The 17144-nt window shown below is 45.4% G+C and overlaps 1 protein-coding gene across 3 annotated transcripts in view; it reads left to right on the top strand.

Moving 5' to 3' along the window:
- LOC118214684 (sn1-specific diacylglycerol lipase alpha-like) overlaps nt 1–17144 on the top strand; it is a 53778-nt gene that overhangs the window by 22343 nt on the left and 14291 nt on the right. For 2 of the 3 annotated variants that reach the window (XM_035394816.1, XM_035394815.1), the window contains exons 2-15: nt 243–344; nt 436–647; nt 920–1021; nt 3574–3712; nt 4804–4891; nt 6486–6800; nt 8036–8113; nt 8549–8673; nt 9882–10032; nt 10535–10618; nt 11883–11960; nt 13147–13227; nt 14164–14306; nt 15996–16064. In XM_035394816.1, coding sequence (XP_035250707.1) covers nt 250–344; nt 436–647; nt 920–1021; nt 3574–3712; nt 4804–4891; nt 6486–6800; nt 8036–8113; nt 8549–8673; nt 9882–10032; nt 10535–10618; nt 11883–11960; nt 13147–13227; nt 14164–14306; nt 15996–16064 — 1760 coding nt within the window. In that variant the 5' untranslated portion in view covers nt 243–249. The remainder of the gene's footprint in view (nt 1–242; nt 345–435; nt 648–919; nt 1022–3573; nt 3713–4803; nt 4892–6485; nt 6801–8035; nt 8114–8548; nt 8674–9881; nt 10033–10534; nt 10619–11882; nt 11961–13146; nt 13228–14163; nt 14307–15995; nt 16065–17144) is intronic. The other variant, XM_035394817.1, reaches the window with a different exon arrangement.

Genomic DNA, 17144 nt, shown 5'->3' on the forward strand with positions numbered 1-17144 from the left:
ATGGTTGAGTAATTTTCATGGTGCTGGTTGAGTAATGGTTGAGTTATGGTCATGATGCTGGTTGAGTAACGTCATGATGCTGATTCACTAATGGTTGAGTAATGGTCATGATGCTGGTTGAGTAATGGTTGAGTAATGGTCATGGTGCTGGTTGAGTAATGGTTGAGTTATGGTCATGATGCTGGTTGAGTAACGGTCATGATGCTGATTCACTAATGGTTGAGTAATGGTCTGTCTCTCAGGGTCGTGATGCCGGGCATGGTGGTGTTTCGCCGGCGCTGGTCAGTGGGCAGTGATGACCTGGTGCTCCCCGCCCTCTTTCTCTTCCTGCTACACTGTGCCTGGTAAGTGTGTGTGTGTGTGTGTGCACGTGTGTGAGTGTGTGTGTGTGTGTGGGTCTATAATGTGCTGCTCTCTCTCTCCCCTGGCCCTCAGGCTGGTGATTCTGTCCATGGTTGTGTTCAGCCTGCCGTACGGTTTGGGTCGGTCCTGCTCGGTCACACTGGTGGACCACGGGCGGGGCTACCTGGGCATCCTGGTCAGCTGCCTGATCTGTGAGAGCGCCATCATGTGGCTGAGCATGAGAGGCAGCATCCTTTACACAGAGCCCCGCGACGCCGTGCAGTACGTCCTGTACATACGACTGGGTAAGACACACACGCACACGTGCAGGCCTGACACACACACACACCTGACACACACACACACACACACACACACACACGTTCCTGAGACACACACACACACACACACACACAGACCCACAATGCCATGTGGTACATCCTGTACACACAACTCAGTAAGACTCACATGCACACATAAAATCATGCATTCTTGCTCTCTCTCTCTCTCTCTCCCTCCCTCCCTCTCTCTCTCTTGCTCTCTCTCCCTCTCTATCTCTCTCTCTCTTTCTCTGCAGCTATACTCCTGGTGGAGCTGGTCTACGCAGTGGTGGGAATCATCTGGTTGGTGCAGTTTTACCAGCCGTGCTCAGACCTCATGGCCAAGAACCTCACGCTCGGTAAGAGGAGGGAAGGCCTCGCGGAGAGGGTACGATCTGAAGTCATCAGACACATGCAAGAGAAGAGACGTGTGGAAATATACAATACATTACATTACATTACATTACAGGCATTTAGCAGACGCTCTTATCCAGAGCGACTTACACAACATAGCATTTTACATTGTATCCATTTATACAGCTGGATATATACTGAAGCAATTTCGGTTAAGTACCTTGCTCAAGGGTACAACGGCAGTGTCCTTACCCGGGAATCGAACCTGCAACCTTTCGGTTACAAGCCCAGTTCCCTACCCACTGTGCTACACTCCGTCCTCACAATACGATCAGGGCAGTGACAGCGAGCCGTTCATAAAAACTGCAGCGTTTATCTTAACACGAAAATGAGCAGCTCAGTTTCTCTTGCCTGCAAATTCAGTTAGAGATGGTGGTCAGCCAGTGTATCAGGAAGCTGAAGGAACAGTAATGACACGCCATGTGATCCAATGTAAAGACTAGAGCAAAGATACTCCTGTAAAAAGTGATGTTTCACCCCAAAGCAAACCTTTTGCATTCCATTTCTTAATTCACAAGCGTGAAGGTTTGTCCTACGGCTTGGATCTTGCCTGCGATGTGTTTTGGCAGTGTTCGCATTTACAATGAGGCGTGCAATCTTTCGTACACCCCATGCGCTCTTGTCAGACCCTTGTCATTGGGTGCGAGCCATCTACATAGAGCCATGTGACAATTACATACGGACCAATGATCATAGCCGACAGACCAGGAAGCTATTCTTAAAATATTTGTACTTGTTCTTGTGCGTGAGAAAACAATAAGCTGCAAGATTCACCATAAGACTCATAAACCAGGGCAGCTGATTCTTATTATGAATAGGTCTAAGCATCTAATGATGAATGCCAATGTAACTTACTATGCCACTATTAAATGCCAGCTACATAAATTCAAAACGTGAATATGATTCAATGAATTCATTCAACTTGTCTTGGAAAAAATGCTTAGGCCTATCTGTTACAATTTGCAATCTTACCGTCAAATGCTTGTAATATTCTTTGTCTATCACCTAGCACACTATTTGTGTTCAACGTGAAAATTGAACATTGGTCAACAGCATTAATCAAAGAAATACTGTTATTTAACTGCTCCATGTTTCACAAATAGCTCATAGAAGAATATTGGTGTGTAGGCCTACATAACCTGTGGTTAATGTAGGGAAGAGCTGGCACATTGTCTCGATGGCAGACTGTATGGATAATAAATTCTCATTGCAATTACAGTGGGAGCATTAAGAGTTCACTGTATAGCTGAAACACATCAGCGAATCAGAATCACTTTTATAAATTAATCGTAGTAGCTACTTGTAAAATGTTGGCCTGTTACTGCTGTAGACAGGAAATGATAAATATAGCTTATAGACTATACCCCGTTACTCAAATCATGGTCCCCGAGGGCCGAGAAATGCTGGTTTTCTACCGTCGCTTTACCTGGGGGTCGGGTGTGAAGACTCTGGCAGTAATTGTTCAGTTAATTTACCTGGGGGGAAAAGAACACCAGGGCCGGATTTGGATTTGAGGTCCGGATTTGTGCATCCATGGACTGTTCTGATAATGTCAGCGCTCTTACTTTGTAAAGCTTACTAAGAACCCAGAATTTTCTTGCGCACAGTTCACTGTGAAACAGGCTATAGGTGTGACATTGCTGCATGTACATTTAATTAGTGATCGTTTCAGAGTGTAACAACCAATGACAGAATCGGTTTTGAATACAGATTTTGGAAAGAGTACAACATTCTGTATGAGTGGCAATTTCATGCCTGGAGTCACTCATATATGGCCTAGTAGGCTACACCTCACTCTGCTGCTCTGATCACCAAAATCATTGTGATCGATGTTTTGTTAAGCATATTAGCCTATAGCCCAGTGTTTCTCAACCCTGGTCCTGGGAACCCACTGCCCTGCATGTTTTAGATGTTTCCCTGCTCCAACACACCTGATTCAAATGAATGGGTCGTCATCAAGCTCTGCAGAAGCCTGATAATGACCCATTCATTTGAATCAGGTGTGTTGGAGCAGGGAAACATCTAAAACATGCAGGGCAGTGGGTCCCCAGGACCAGGGTTGAGAAACACTGCTATAGCCTATCATAACTAAATCTTAGGCTAAAGTTATCTTGTAGTTACTTTAACATAGCAAGCTGCAAGAACAGGATCATCTTTCCTTGTTTTTTTTTTTAAATTGTTTTTTTATTTTTATTTTTTGTCCTAGGTCTGCATATTTTGCATGGCTAGTTAATTCAGTGCTCACTGATACCTGTAGATGGGATTTTTACAGTTCTTGGCACGCCTTTGGCTTTCTATGACTTGTCGACACCTGTAATCGGCAATTTTGGATGTCTTTAGATGTTGTTCACGTATGCACACAGCAATTATTGATGTCTTTACACGTTATTTTTCCTACTTGTGGCACATCAAAAACAGATAGAAAATGTTATGTCAGTCTTCCTGTCTCTGTATGGCTATGCTCAGCTGTCAGTCAACCCTAACCCCTCCTTTTCAGGAATTGTGGCATGTAATTGGCTGGTGATCTTCAGTTTCTTCATCACCCTCCTGTGTACCTTCGACCCCACGGGGCGCACCTTCGTCAAGCTAAAGGCCACACGCAGACGCAAGCGCACCCTAACCACTTACACACTCAGGTACAGCCTCACCTGTACACTCAGGTACAGCCTTACCTGTGCACATGTACACCTGTACACTCAGGTAGAGCCTCACCTGCACACCTGTACACTCAGGTACAGCCTTACCTGTGCATATGTACACCTGTACACTCAGGTACAGCCTCACCTGTGCACATGTACACCTGTACACTCAGGTACAGCCTCACCTGTGCACATGTACACCTGTACACTCAGGTACAGCCTCACCTGTGCACATGTACACCTATACACTCAGGTACAGCCTCACCTGCACACCTGTACACTCAGGTACAGCCTTACCTGTGCATATGTACACCTGTACACTCAGGTGCAGCCTCACCTATGCACATGTACACCTGTACACTCAGGTACAGCCTCACCTGCACACCTGTACACTCAGGTACAGCCTCACCTGCACAGCTGTACACTCAGGTACAGCCTCACCTGTGCACATGTACACCTGTACACTCAGGTAGAGCCTCACCTGTGCACCTGTACACCTGTACACTCGGGTACAGCCTCACCTGTGCACCTGTACACCTGTACACTCGGGTACAGCCTCACCTGCACACCTGTACACTCAGGTACAGCCTCACCTGCACACCTGTACACTCAGGTACAGCCTCACCTACATACCTGTACACTCAGGTACAGCCTCACCTGCACACCTGTACACTCAGGTACAGCCTTACCTGTACACCTGCACACCTGTGCACTCAGGTACAGCCTCACCTACATACCTGTACACCTGTACACTCAGATACAGCCTCACCTGTGTACCTGTACACTTGTACACTCAGGTACAGCCTCACCTGCACACCTGTACACTCAAGTTCAGCCTCACCTGCATACCTGTACACTCAGTTGCAGCCTCTCCTGTATGCTCAGTTACAGCCTCACCTGTGCACCGGCACACCTGTACACTCAGATATAACCTCACCTGTACACCTGTGCCCTTGTGTTCAGCCTCACCTGTACACCTGTACTCTCAGGTACAGTCACACCTGTGTACTCAGGTGTAAATGCACCTACACACTCAGCCTCACCACGTGTGCATTATAATGAGGATCTCCCTGGTCTCGCTCTGTCAGACACAGGTTAGAGGAAGGCCAGGCCAGCAGCTGGACCAGGAGGCTCAAGCTAATCATGTGCTGCACCAGAGCTCAGGACTCCCAGTCTGTGAGTGTCGCCCTCTGCTGGAACACATACAGGACTGCACTACCTAGGCACGCACTCAAATATGCCGTATTTAGATAACCAGGCTATCAGCCTTTATCTCTAAAGCGTCTGAATTGAGAAGTTAGATTGTTTATTCCACAATGTGATTGGTTGTAGCAAGTTTTAGACGGTTTTATGTGATAGGTTAGTAGTGCTCTTGGATTGAATTTTTGTGTTCATTTGGAGCCCCACCTATACGAGATCTTGAGTCACCAGAAGTAACTGCCCCTTTTGTTTAATAGTAAATCTCCTGAGGTTGGGTGGTCTGATCTCATCTAGGCGTGTCAGGCTCGTAGCGCTGGTGGCGGCATGCTTTATACTGGGTGACCTAGGCAACACAGTCTCCAATCACAGCACACCGCCACACATGGTGGTAGCCTTCAGCAGTGTTTCTCAACCCTGGTCCAGAGTACCCACTGTTTATGCTGGCTTTTGTTCCAACCATAGCAACAAGCTCTAGCTCTGTATTGTAAAGAGCTGCTAACTGTTCATAATTTGACACTAATTGTTCTTAATTAGACTTTTTTAAGTCTATTGTGACATGAATTACCCACTTAGAGCCACATTATGCCACAAAAGGCTAACGTATGCCCTTAAAAATAAATCTCTCATATCGACTTCCCAGGAATTTCGATTGGTCAGACCAACTTGTGCTTTAATTTACTAAACTGCACTATTTGGCAAATATATGTTTATATCGCACGTATTCAAATTTTATGTGTTCTGATATGTGTTAGATTAATGCAAAATTTCCCCTTGTACTGATTTTAAATAGGTTTTGTAAAAAGTTTGTGAAACACACTATAGAGAAATTTCATCCTAGGGCATGCAACCGAAGATTAAATACTGTGGAGTCCAGCTACGCAGCATTTTATCGTTATCCCTATAAATGCATATTTTGAGTGACTGTGCTGGCTGACAGGGCTCTGGTGGAAAATGGACAAATTTAAATGCTTTTTAACGGACATAAAGCTTGTTATTCATTTTCTTAGCAGTTTTGGATAGGTTTTTTCACCCCAAGATGGCCACTCCCTATACTGATGAAAATATGCTAATTCCCACTTTAAAAGGATGCCAAAGGGAGTTTCATGAGTCAAAACAGTTGATTCATAGTGAAACGTATGATTATTTTATGATTTTGTTCACAAACTAAAGGATAACAACATCATTTTGAATTTGTGTAGATTTTTTTTCTTTCATAAGGCTCTATTTATACCTAAATTATGAAAATAAACTAAACTAAGTTAATAATGGTGCATGAGTCTTGCTATCTTCGGACGGTAAGGCTAATCTGGTTGGGCTCATAGTACTGTAAGGTTAACCAGGTCTGGCTCATAGACCGTACAGCCTTGTGGTTATAGTCGGCACCTGCATTGTTAGGATGCAGTTCCAAACCAGAGGAATCGTTCCATTGACAAGCGGTGGCAGCCACAAGCCCAAGGCACTGCTCTATTGACCCAAGAACAGTTGCTCTGTTGTGATTATCCTTTTCTAAGAACCCGTGTGACATTCTAAAATCCCGCCCCCTTTCCTCACCCGCCCGCCCCCCTGTCAGGATGCCTACGCTGAGGTAGCCATGCTTTTTGCGGAGTTCTTCAGGGACCTGGACATTGTGCCCAGTGACATCATCGCGGGCCTGGTTCTGTTGAGGCAGAGGCAGAGGGCCAAGCGGTCAACCATTTTGGATCAGGTGAGAAAGAACAACGCAGCAAAAGAGGGAGGGAGGAAATGGCAGCAAATCGGCTCAAGCGGCGGTGCCTCCGCGTCCAAAGCTCATCGGGCGCACGTCGAAAGTCGCCACGTTTTCTCCGCGGGCAGCGAGTTTCCGACGGAGTGGCATAACGGAGTCATAACGGCGCCACCTGCTCGTGTAAGATACATCACGCTTTTTAATGCCTCTTCCCATTTACTCACACTGGTCACTGACACACTAATCTCCGCCTCACACTGATCACTGACACACTAATCTCCGCCTCACACTGGTCACTGACACACTAATCTCCGCCTCACACTGATCACTGACACACTGATCTCCGCCTCACACTGATCACTGACACACTGATCTCTGCCTCACACTGATCACTGACACACTGATCTCCGCCTCACACTGGTCACTGACACACTGATCTCCCCCCTCACACTGATCACTTACACACTGACCCCCCCCTCACACTGATCACTGACACACTGATCTCCCCCTCACACTGATCACTGACACACTGATCTCCCATTCAAACTGATTACTTACTGATCTCCCTTTCAAACTGACCACTCTCGGATTTCGTATTCAAACTGATATATGCATAGTCACTGACAGACTGATGTCCCACCCATTCTGACTGATCACTGTCAAACTGATCTTCCATGCAAACTGATCGCTTCCACACTGATATCCCATTCAGGCTGATCACCTACACTACATACTGATTTCTCCCTCACATTTTTTTTCATTGACAGTGTAAGAAAACAGTTCAAGCTGAGCTAGGTGAGCAGCTGACAGACACTGCTCCTTTTCAACGTTCCCTTACTGATGACATGTCTTGTATGACACCACAAAAGCCATCGCTCACCAACTTTAAACTCAGAGAACAGCCTGCCTGTCCTCTGAACCTGGGGCTTTTCTTGGCCACGTTTGTCTGAAAGAGATGCACATTACCGTGTGTTCTTTCTTTTTGATCTTTCAACTGATATAATTAGTGATGTTTTTGTGATTGGAAGCACAAGACAGACCGTACTTTTTGCTGTCTTTTGTCATCAATGCTCCTTGCGTCACAGTAGGCTGTGAGCAAGCTCTCGGGTTGTGGAGTCCACAGGGTTATGGGGGGGAAATGTTGAGTGGGAAGGGCATTTATAAAGATCATGTGGACAACCTCTTTGTGCCCAAAGACAAAGACGGCTGAGCTTGCTCAGTTTTAATTCACTCTCAGTACAGGCGCTGTGGCACGGCCTGCTTCTCTACTGTACTGTCAGAGCCAGGTTCTGGCAATAAAAGGAAACATGAACAGTTCCTTAACAGAAGGGGAAGAGGACAGATGGTGATGGAAACAGAAGAAAGGATGGAAAACGGTGAAACGAGGTATCAACAAATGTGTTGTTCTTTTACAGGCCAACAATGACATTCTAGCCTTTTTGTCTGGAATGCCAGTCACCCGTAACACCATGTACCTGGACCTGAAGAATTCTGTGAGTCCAGCCTGTGTGTGTGTGTGTGTATGTGTGCAGTGCCGTTTTGTGTGTGCGTGCGTGTGTGTGAGAGAGTGTGTTGTGTGTGTGTGTGTGTGCGTGCAGTGCTGTGTGTGTGCGTGCAGTGCTATGTGTGTGTGCGCGCGTGTGTGCTGTGTGAGTGTGTGTGTGTGTGTGTGTGCGTGCAGTGCTGTGTGTGTACGTGTTGTGTGTGTGTGTGCGTGTGCGCGTGCAGTGTTGTGTGTATGTGCGTGCAGTGCTATGTGTGTGTGCGCTGTGTGAGTGAGTGTGTGTGTGCGTGCAGTGCTATGTGTGTGTGCGCGTGTGTGCTGTGAGTGAGTGTGTGTGCGTGCAGTGCTGTGAGTGTGTGCGTGTGCGCGTGTGCGCGTGCAGTACCGTGTGTATGTGTGTGATGGTGTCTCTCCTCTCCTCCAGGCTGAGATGGCCATGTATAAGGACGTGTGCTACTACATGCTGTTTGCTCTGGCAGCGTACGGCTGGCCCATGTACCTCCTGAGGAAGCCTGGCTGTGGGCTCTGTCACCTGGCTAGCTCCTGTCCGTGAGTCTTTCCCTCACACTGATCACTGAAACACTGGCCACTGACCACTGCCGCAGTGCTCTCTCCCTCATTGATCACTGACACCCCTCACACTGACCACTTACACACTGATCACTGACACATTGATCTCTCCCTCACTCTGATCACTGACATACTGAACTCATCCTCACACTGATCACTAACCCACTGATTTCCCTCACACTAATCACTGACAGTGCTATCAGGGTGTGTGTCAGTATCAGGGTTTGTGTCAGTATTAGGGTGTGTGTGTCAGTATCAGGGTGTGTGTCAGTATTAGGGTCTGTGTATCTGAGCCGTGTGTCTGTATCAGGGTTTGTGTGTGTCTGAGCTGTGTGTCAGTATCAGGGTGTGTGTGTCAGTATGTGTGTCAGTATCAGGGTGTGTGTCAGTATGTGTGTCAGTATCAGGGTTTGTGTCAGTATCAGGGTCTGTGTATCAGAGCTGTGTCTGTATCAGGGTGTGTGTTTGTCTGAGCTGTGTGTCTGTATCAGGGTGTGTGTGTCAGTATCAGGGTTTGTGTCAGTATCAGGGTGTGTGTGTCAGTATCAGGGTCTGTGTATCAGAGCTGTGTCTGTATCAGGGTGTGTGTTTGTCTGAGCTGTGTGTCTGTATCAGGGTGTGTGTGTCAGTATCAGGGTCTGTGTATCTGAGCTGTGTGTCTGTATCAGGGTGTGTGTGTCAGTATCAGGGTCTGTGTATCTGAGCTGTGTGCCTGTATCAGGGTGTGTGTGTCTGAGCTGTGTGTCTGTATCAGGGTGTGTGTGTCAGTATCAGGGTCTGTGTATCTGAGCTGTGTGTTTGTATCAGGGTGTGTGTGTCTGAGCTGTGTCTCTGTATCAGGGTGTGTGTGTCAGTATCAGGGTCTGTGTATCTGAGCTGTGTGTCTGTATCAGGGTGTGTGTGTATCTGAGCTGTGTGTCTGTATCAGGGTGTGTGTGTCAGTATCAGGGTCTGTGTATCTGAGCTGTGTGTCTGTATCAGGGTGTGTGTGTCTGAGCTGTGTGTCTGTATCAGGGTGTATGTGTCTGAGCTGTGTGTCTGTATCAGGGTGTGTGTATCTGAGCTGTGTGTCAGTATCAGGGTCTGTGTATCTGAGCTGTGTGTCTGTATCAGGGTCTGTGTATCTGAGCTGTGTGTCTGTATCAGGGTCTGTGTATCTGAGCTGTGTGTCTGTATGTCTCTGGCAGCTGTGTGTCGGTCTCAGGCTCTCAGCTCTCCCAGTCCGTGACGGTGGAGGAGGATAACTGCTGTGGCTGTAACCTGCTGGCCATCCGCAGGCACTTCCTGGACCAGGACCTGAAGCACGTCCACATCGTCTACACTTCCTGTCATGATGATGTGAGTGGGGGAGTGGGGGGGGGACAGAAGGATCTGGAAAGCCAGGAATGAGCAGAGAAGAGCAAGTGTTACAGAGCTCACCATCTCCAATTATGACAGACTCATAGATTATGTTTTTTGGTGGAGGAAAACTGTTTAAAATTCCACAATCCACTCTCCCATCTCTTATTGGCTGAACTGCTTGTCAATCACACATAGGTTTTCGCTCTACTGTGCACAGTCATTCATCAAAGATCTCACATTCAATATCGGCGAACTCTGAAACACGAAAATCGACGGATCAGCTGAGACTATTTAATCCCTTAAAGAGGGCCTGGGCATTCCAAACCGGAGAGAAAAAAGGGGAAAAAAAGCCTTTGAAAAATAAATAAAAAGCATTGTAACAGTTAGGAATGAAGTATTTTCTGAGACGCAGTACTAAGTGTGGCGTGTGTTTGGTGTGTTCAGCTCTGTCCCTTTCTGTGCACGGCCCCCGTGTTTGACCTCCCGCTCCGTTCGCCAGGTTTACGAGACCCCCTTCTTCGTGGCGGTGGATCACGACAAGAAGAAGGTGATCATCAGCATCCGGGGAACCCTGTCGCCCAAAGTAAGCCTGGGACCACGCCGGCAACCTCGCTAATATCGGGACCGTGGCGGCTTTAAAACAAGCTCGTCAGCGTCGGCCGAACCGCTAGGCTTACGCTAGGCCTCGTAGGACGACGCAGCGTAAACGCGCCGTGGAGGCGACGCGCTCTTTCATTATTTATCGTTTGTTTTTAATCAATCGTTTACGGAAGCTGAATTCAGAAGCAGAGCTGTAAGGAGAGTCTGTGGCTGTGGACTCGCTTCATGATAAAGTCAGGGAGACTCACTGTCGCATTGAGATGTAAATGTCGTCCAAAGACTGATGTCACTAATGTATACTTATATACTTATAAGTACTGAAGTATATACTTAAATATATACTTATATATATATATACACTTATATACTAAACATTAGTATAATAATGTGATGCACATGTGGGTATCTCTCTGGTCACGTGTTACTAACTTACAGGGGTTGGACCCAAGAATGCAAACACCCAACAATATACAAATATTAGGTAACTGATAAATGAGTAGGGCCCACCCCTTCTCCTGTAGAATAGTTTCAATTTTGGAATTCAGACGGGGCAACATAACGCAGCGATAATTTTTGCTAACTACCATCGTTGTCATGCGGTGTGTTGCCTTTCTTTTTGTTTTAATTTTTTTGATTATACCCCATGCGGACGGAAGGAACATATCACATGATCTCATGGAAGCTATACAACCTTGCTGCTGATGAACACCCAGTAGAGTGGAGATGTTTTTTTCTCTCTGGCAGTGTGTAGTTTCTGTCTATGGGGATGTGTTTTAGATGTGTGGTCAGTGTCTATGGGGAAGTATTGGTAACAGATGTGTGGTTTCTCTTTCTGGGGAAGTGTTGCTAACTGATGTGCAGTTTCTCTTTGTGGTGAAGTGTTGGTAACAGATGTGCGGTTTCTCTGTGTGGGGAAGTGTCGTAACAGATGTGCGGTTTCTCTTCATGGGGAAGTGTCACTAACAGAAGTGCGGTTTCTCTTCCTGGGGAAGTGTCGTAACAGATGTGCGGTTTCTCTTCCTGGGGAAGTGTCGTAACAGATGTGCGGTTTCTCTTCCTGGGGAAGTGTCATAACAGATGTGCGGTTTCTCTTCCTGGGGAAGTGTTGCTAACAGAAGTGCGGTTTCTCTTCCTGGGGAAGTGTTGCTAACAGAAGTGCGGTTTCTCTTCCTGGGGAAGTGTTGCTGACAGATGTGCGGTTTCTCTTCCTGGGGAAGTGTTGCTAACAGAAGTGCGGTTTCTCTCAGGATGCCCTGACTGACTTGACGGGAGACGCGGAGCGTTTGCCTGTGGACGAGCCCCAAGGCACCTGGCTGGGCCACAAGGTGGGCCCCAAAACTCCCTCACTGTCTGCACCCCCCCCTCTCTCTCCCCCCCCCCCTCCCCAGCCAGAAGGTGGGCCCCAAAAACTCCCTCACTGTCTGCACCCCCCCTCTCCCCTCCCCCCTCCCCAGCCAGAAGGTGGGCCCCAAAAACTCCCTCACTGTCTGCACCCCCCCCTCTCTCCCCCCCCTCCCCAGCCAGAAGGTGGGCCCCAAAAACTCCCTCACTGTCTGCACCCCCCCCCCCCCTCCCCCGCCACAAGGTGGGCCCCAAAAACTCCCTCACTGTCGGCACGCCCCCCCCCCCCTCCCCAGCCAGAAGGTGGGCCCCAAAAACTCCCTCACTGCACCCCCCCCCCGACTCTCTCTCTCTCTCCCCTTGTCTCTCTCTCACTCTCTCAGTCCAATGCATATTATGCATATTATTGCATATACTTTATTGGCATGAAACACACATAGTACATATTGCCAAAGCAAACAAGAAATATATATCAAACAAACAAGCAGTATAACAGTATAAGTAAAAGTACAACATGAACACCAATTACTACAAATACAATTACAATTACAGTTAAAATAAAATAGTCACACATCTGTGTTCCTCCCTTAGGGAAGTTTCTCTTCGTCAGGATGGTTTAGGAAATTTAGTTTTAAAAAATTAGATAAAAATAAAGCCTGTGTAATTTTATTGCAGAACATTTCTTGTTCTTCTCATTCTTGCTGATCTTATTATTTTGCACCATTTAATAGGAAGTCTGAGCACAGCTTTGGGAAGCTGTGTCTGCCTGTACCGGCCGGTGCCCAAACTGTGCTCACTGAGCCTGTACATTGCCAGGATTTTTTCAAAGTTTTCTATTTTTGACCACGGTTAGGTAATCTCTCTCTCTCCCTCTTTCCCTCTCTATTTCTCGAACTCTCTCGCTGTCTTGCTCTGTCTCCCTCTCCTTCCCTCTCTCTCCATTAAAAAAAAAATAAAAAATAAAATATTCTTTTTTGGCATGACCACACATCGGTACACTATTACCAAAGCAATCATTTCCATAAGACATTTTTTATTTATTTTTTGAGTACAAGAAATACATCAATAATGACAATTTTATTAATTAGTCACAAGCAAAAACGACAATAACAGTAATAGTAATAACCATTTCAGTCCTTTGAGATCTCTGTCTCTCTCTCTCTCTCACAGGGTATGGTTTTCTCTGCAGAGTACATTAAGAAGAAACTGGAGCAGAATATGATTCTGTCACAAGCGTTTGGCAGAGACCTGGTATGAGAGCATGCATTTCAGTGAATGTGTCTGGGGTTTGTAATGCTTGTAATGTGAGTGCATTTCAGTGAATGTGTCTGGGTTTGTAATGCTTGTAATGTGAGTGCTTTTCAGTGAATGTGTCTGGGGTTTGTCATGCTTGTAATGTGAGTGCATTTCAGTGAATGTGTCTGGGTTTGTAATGCTTGCAATGTGAGTGCATTTCAGTGAATGTGTCTGGGGTTTGTAAAGCTTGTTATGTGCGTGCATTTTAGTGAATGTGTCTGGGGTTTGTAATGCTTGTAATTTGAGTGCATTTCAGTGAATGTGTCTGGGGTTTGTGATGCTTGAACTGTGCATGCATTTCAGTGAATGTGTCTGGGTTCGTAGTGCTTGTAATGTGAGTGCATTTCAGTGAATGTCTCTGGGTTTGTAACGTTGTTGGTACTGACTTGTCTTTTGGTGTATTTCAGGGAAACTGTACTGACTTGTCTGTTGGTGTATGTCAGGGAAACAGTACTGACTTGTCTGTTGGTGTATGTCAGGGAAAGAGTACTGACTTGTCTGTTGGTGTATTTCAGGGAAAGAGTACTGACTTCTCTGTTGATGTGTTTCAGGGAAAGAGTACTGACTTGTCTCTTGGTGTTTTTCAGGGAAAAAGTACTGACTTGTCTGTTAGTGTATTTCAGGGAAACAGTACTGACTTGTGTCTGTTGGTCTGTTTCAGGGAAAGGTTACTGACTTGGGTCTGTTGGTATATTTCAGGGAAAGGGGCACTGACTTGTGTCTGTTGGTCTGTTTCAGGGAAAGGTTACTGACTTGGGTCTGTTGGTGTATTTCAGGGAAAGGGGTACTGACTTGTGTCTGTTGGTGTGTTTCAGGGAAAGGTCACTGACTTGTGTCTGTAGGTGTGTTTCAGGGAAAGGTCACTGACTTGTGTCTGTTCCTGTATTTCAGGGAAAGGGCACTATGCACTACGGGCTGGTGATCGTGGGGCACTCATTGGGGGCGGGCACAGCTGCCATCCTTTCCTTCCTGCTCCGCCCCCAGTATCCCACACTGCACTGCTACTCCTACTCGCCCCCTGGTGGCCTGCTCAGGTGAGACAGGAAGCTGTGTTTGTTTTTTAGCAAATCTAATGGAAAAAAAATTAAAAGGAGATTTTCAACACTTTTACAGTAAAATTAATCTCACAATGAATATATTATGAACAAATAAATGAAAGTGCTTTCTAGTAGCCAGACATTCAGGAAGAGCTTAAAATTAAAAAGGAGAATCTAATATTGTGTTCGTACAGAGGTAATCTATTACCAGTGCATTCGGCAGGGTCATGTGACACAGATGTGGTCTCCCCCAACAGAACAGTGCACTGTGTCACAGTTCATCAAATGTGGTATGCTCATAGTTAACCAGTGATTTCACAGAACGACAAACTCACAAATACAATCTTATTTGGCCTTTGGGAGCTGTTTTATTTTTATTTTTTTTAACGTTCTGTTTTCCTTCACAATTTAGATACCCCCTAAGCATGACATACCATATTTCACACTACATCCCCATTTTGTTTGCTAATGGCAGTTTTGTGGCAGTTGGTCTATCCGTTGATATGAAGTTACGTTTATATTACTTTGCATTCATTAGGCAGAAGCTTTCATCCAAAGCGACGTGCAATAAGTGCGTACCGAAGGTCAGTGGGACAAAAACAGAACACAGGTCCAATAAGATTCAGTACTCGTTATGTACATGTTATCCGTAATAAGATTCAGTACTCGTTATGTATGTGTTATCCGTAATAAGATTCAGTACTCGTTATGTATATGTTATCCGTACCCGTGAGCATCAAGTCCAGCTCACACATTGAGCCCAGACTATTTCAGAAAGTTATGACAAGTCAAACTAGAACGAGGCATGAACATGAAGATAAGATACAGTATGATCTACCTGCATCAAGATAACGATACAAATGCAATATAAGTGCTGGGTGAAGATACAAGTGTGACATGAAAGTGCTAGAGGATTAAGATTAAGGATTCACGTGATAAGAGCGATCCTAGATTGGGAGTGCTCTGTAGAGTAGTGATAGAGTTAATCTAGGTACGGTCTGAAGAGATGCGTCTTCAGACCACGGCGGAAAACTGAATAACGGTGGCAGATCTTGGAGTACTGGAGGTAAAACTGTTCCAATGTGAGGATTAGGCCATCCTGTGGCAGGGCTGGGGGCTCTTGTCATGCACCTGTCATATTCACTGGTGTTTGTTATCTTGAGTTTTCAGTAATCTGGATTATGTGTTCTTTTTTTTTTTTCACCTCCGTGGCTGATAACACTTTCTGTGCATGACCCCTGAGGAAGCACAAGGGGTCTGAGAGAGAAATATTAGACCCGAGTCCACACTAAATCCAACGCTCTCTTTATCTTTCCGGTTCTTTCCGTGTCATTTTCCCTTTCTTTCTCCCTCTGTGTTTGTTCCCCTTTCTCTCCCTCCCTGTTTCTCTGTGCTCTCTACTCTCTTTCTCTCTGGCCTTCCGCCCGCACTCTCCTGTGGCTTCTTTCCTTTCTGTTCTTGTATGCTTTTTGCTTTTTATTTTTTTCAGTCGCTCTCTCCACACTTTTTAGTTTCTTTTATGAACATTGTTATGGATTCAGGGTTATTTGTTTCTGTAAACACTTTTTTTGCAATGTTTAAATAAATGGGACATAAAATTTTTCAAAATCTATCTCCCCCCACCCCCCCTCTCTCTCTCTCTCTCTCTCTCTCTATCTCTCTCTCACCCCCCTCCCTCCCTTCCAGTGAGGATGCAATGGAGATCTCCAAAGAGTTTGTCACTGCTGTGGTTTTGGGGAAGGACCTGGTCCCCAGGTGCGTTGTTAGCTGCCTGTCTGTAGTCTACAGTATGAGTAATAGAATCATTCTATTATGAGTAATAGAATCATTCTATTATGAGTAATGGAATCATTCTATTATGAGTAATAGAATCATTGTAATCATTGTTGTCAGGGCCAATATTTAAAGGGGCAGTTCACCCAAAAATGAAGTTAAGTGTGCTTCCACCTACCCAGAGTAGTAGTATCTGTCCATCCGGATAGTTTTTCTGAAATGTGATGAGTTTTCTAGATATTCGCAATACAACGGCAACGTCTCCAAATATAATCTCGCCGTTGCTCACGAACGCCCACAGAGCTTAATTTGCTCAGTTTCATTGAGAGCTACGTTTCCTCTTAAATACGCCAATTGTCTATATGCGCACCAAGTCTCAACCAAAACGTGGTACAGAGTGTTACAGCTGTAGTCCTTAATCCCAGAAGTGAGTTAGCATTTTTGAGCCATGGTATCCCTCTGCAGATTTCCAATGTTTTTTTCCCCCCATAGTTGTAGATTTATCCAGAAAATAAGGTATGTAGTTAACATAAGCCATAAGGGAGTTTCGCGTTTTGTTATATGACTTAATTTACACCCATTAATATCTCGACCGTGAATTTCGACGCTGTTTTGTGCTTTAATAAAGTACATTGCCTACAAGTTGCTGTGTTGAAACTACAAGAAAGAGTCGCATTCCACCAAAGTCACGTCACCTCTGCTCAAGCTCATGAAAGACGGTTGGCTTTCTTTGGTAGAAGAAGTCGTTCTCGATGAAACTATGCACAAATTAATCTCTGTGTATGTCCATGAGTAACCACAGGATTATATTTGGAAAAAAAGATGTTGCTGTTGAATATTTCAAACATACATTTTTGGCGTTTTGAAACCACACAAAGTTGAACCTTTTTTTATTAGGATGAGCAGCGAATATTTAGAAAAATATCACATTTCAGCAAAACTATCTGAATGGACAGATTCTTTGAATTACCTGAATTTCTTTTATTTTATTTTTTTACAGAAGTGTTATTTATTTCAGACAAGTCTCAACAAAATCTGCTTACTAAATTTGCAAATGAATTG

This window comes from Anguilla anguilla, chromosome 16 (genome assembly GCF_013347855.1).
Source record: "Anguilla anguilla isolate fAngAng1 chromosome 16, fAngAng1.pri, whole genome shotgun sequence".
In the NCBI taxonomy this organism is placed as follows: Eukaryota; Metazoa; Chordata; class Actinopteri; order Anguilliformes; family Anguillidae; genus Anguilla; species Anguilla anguilla.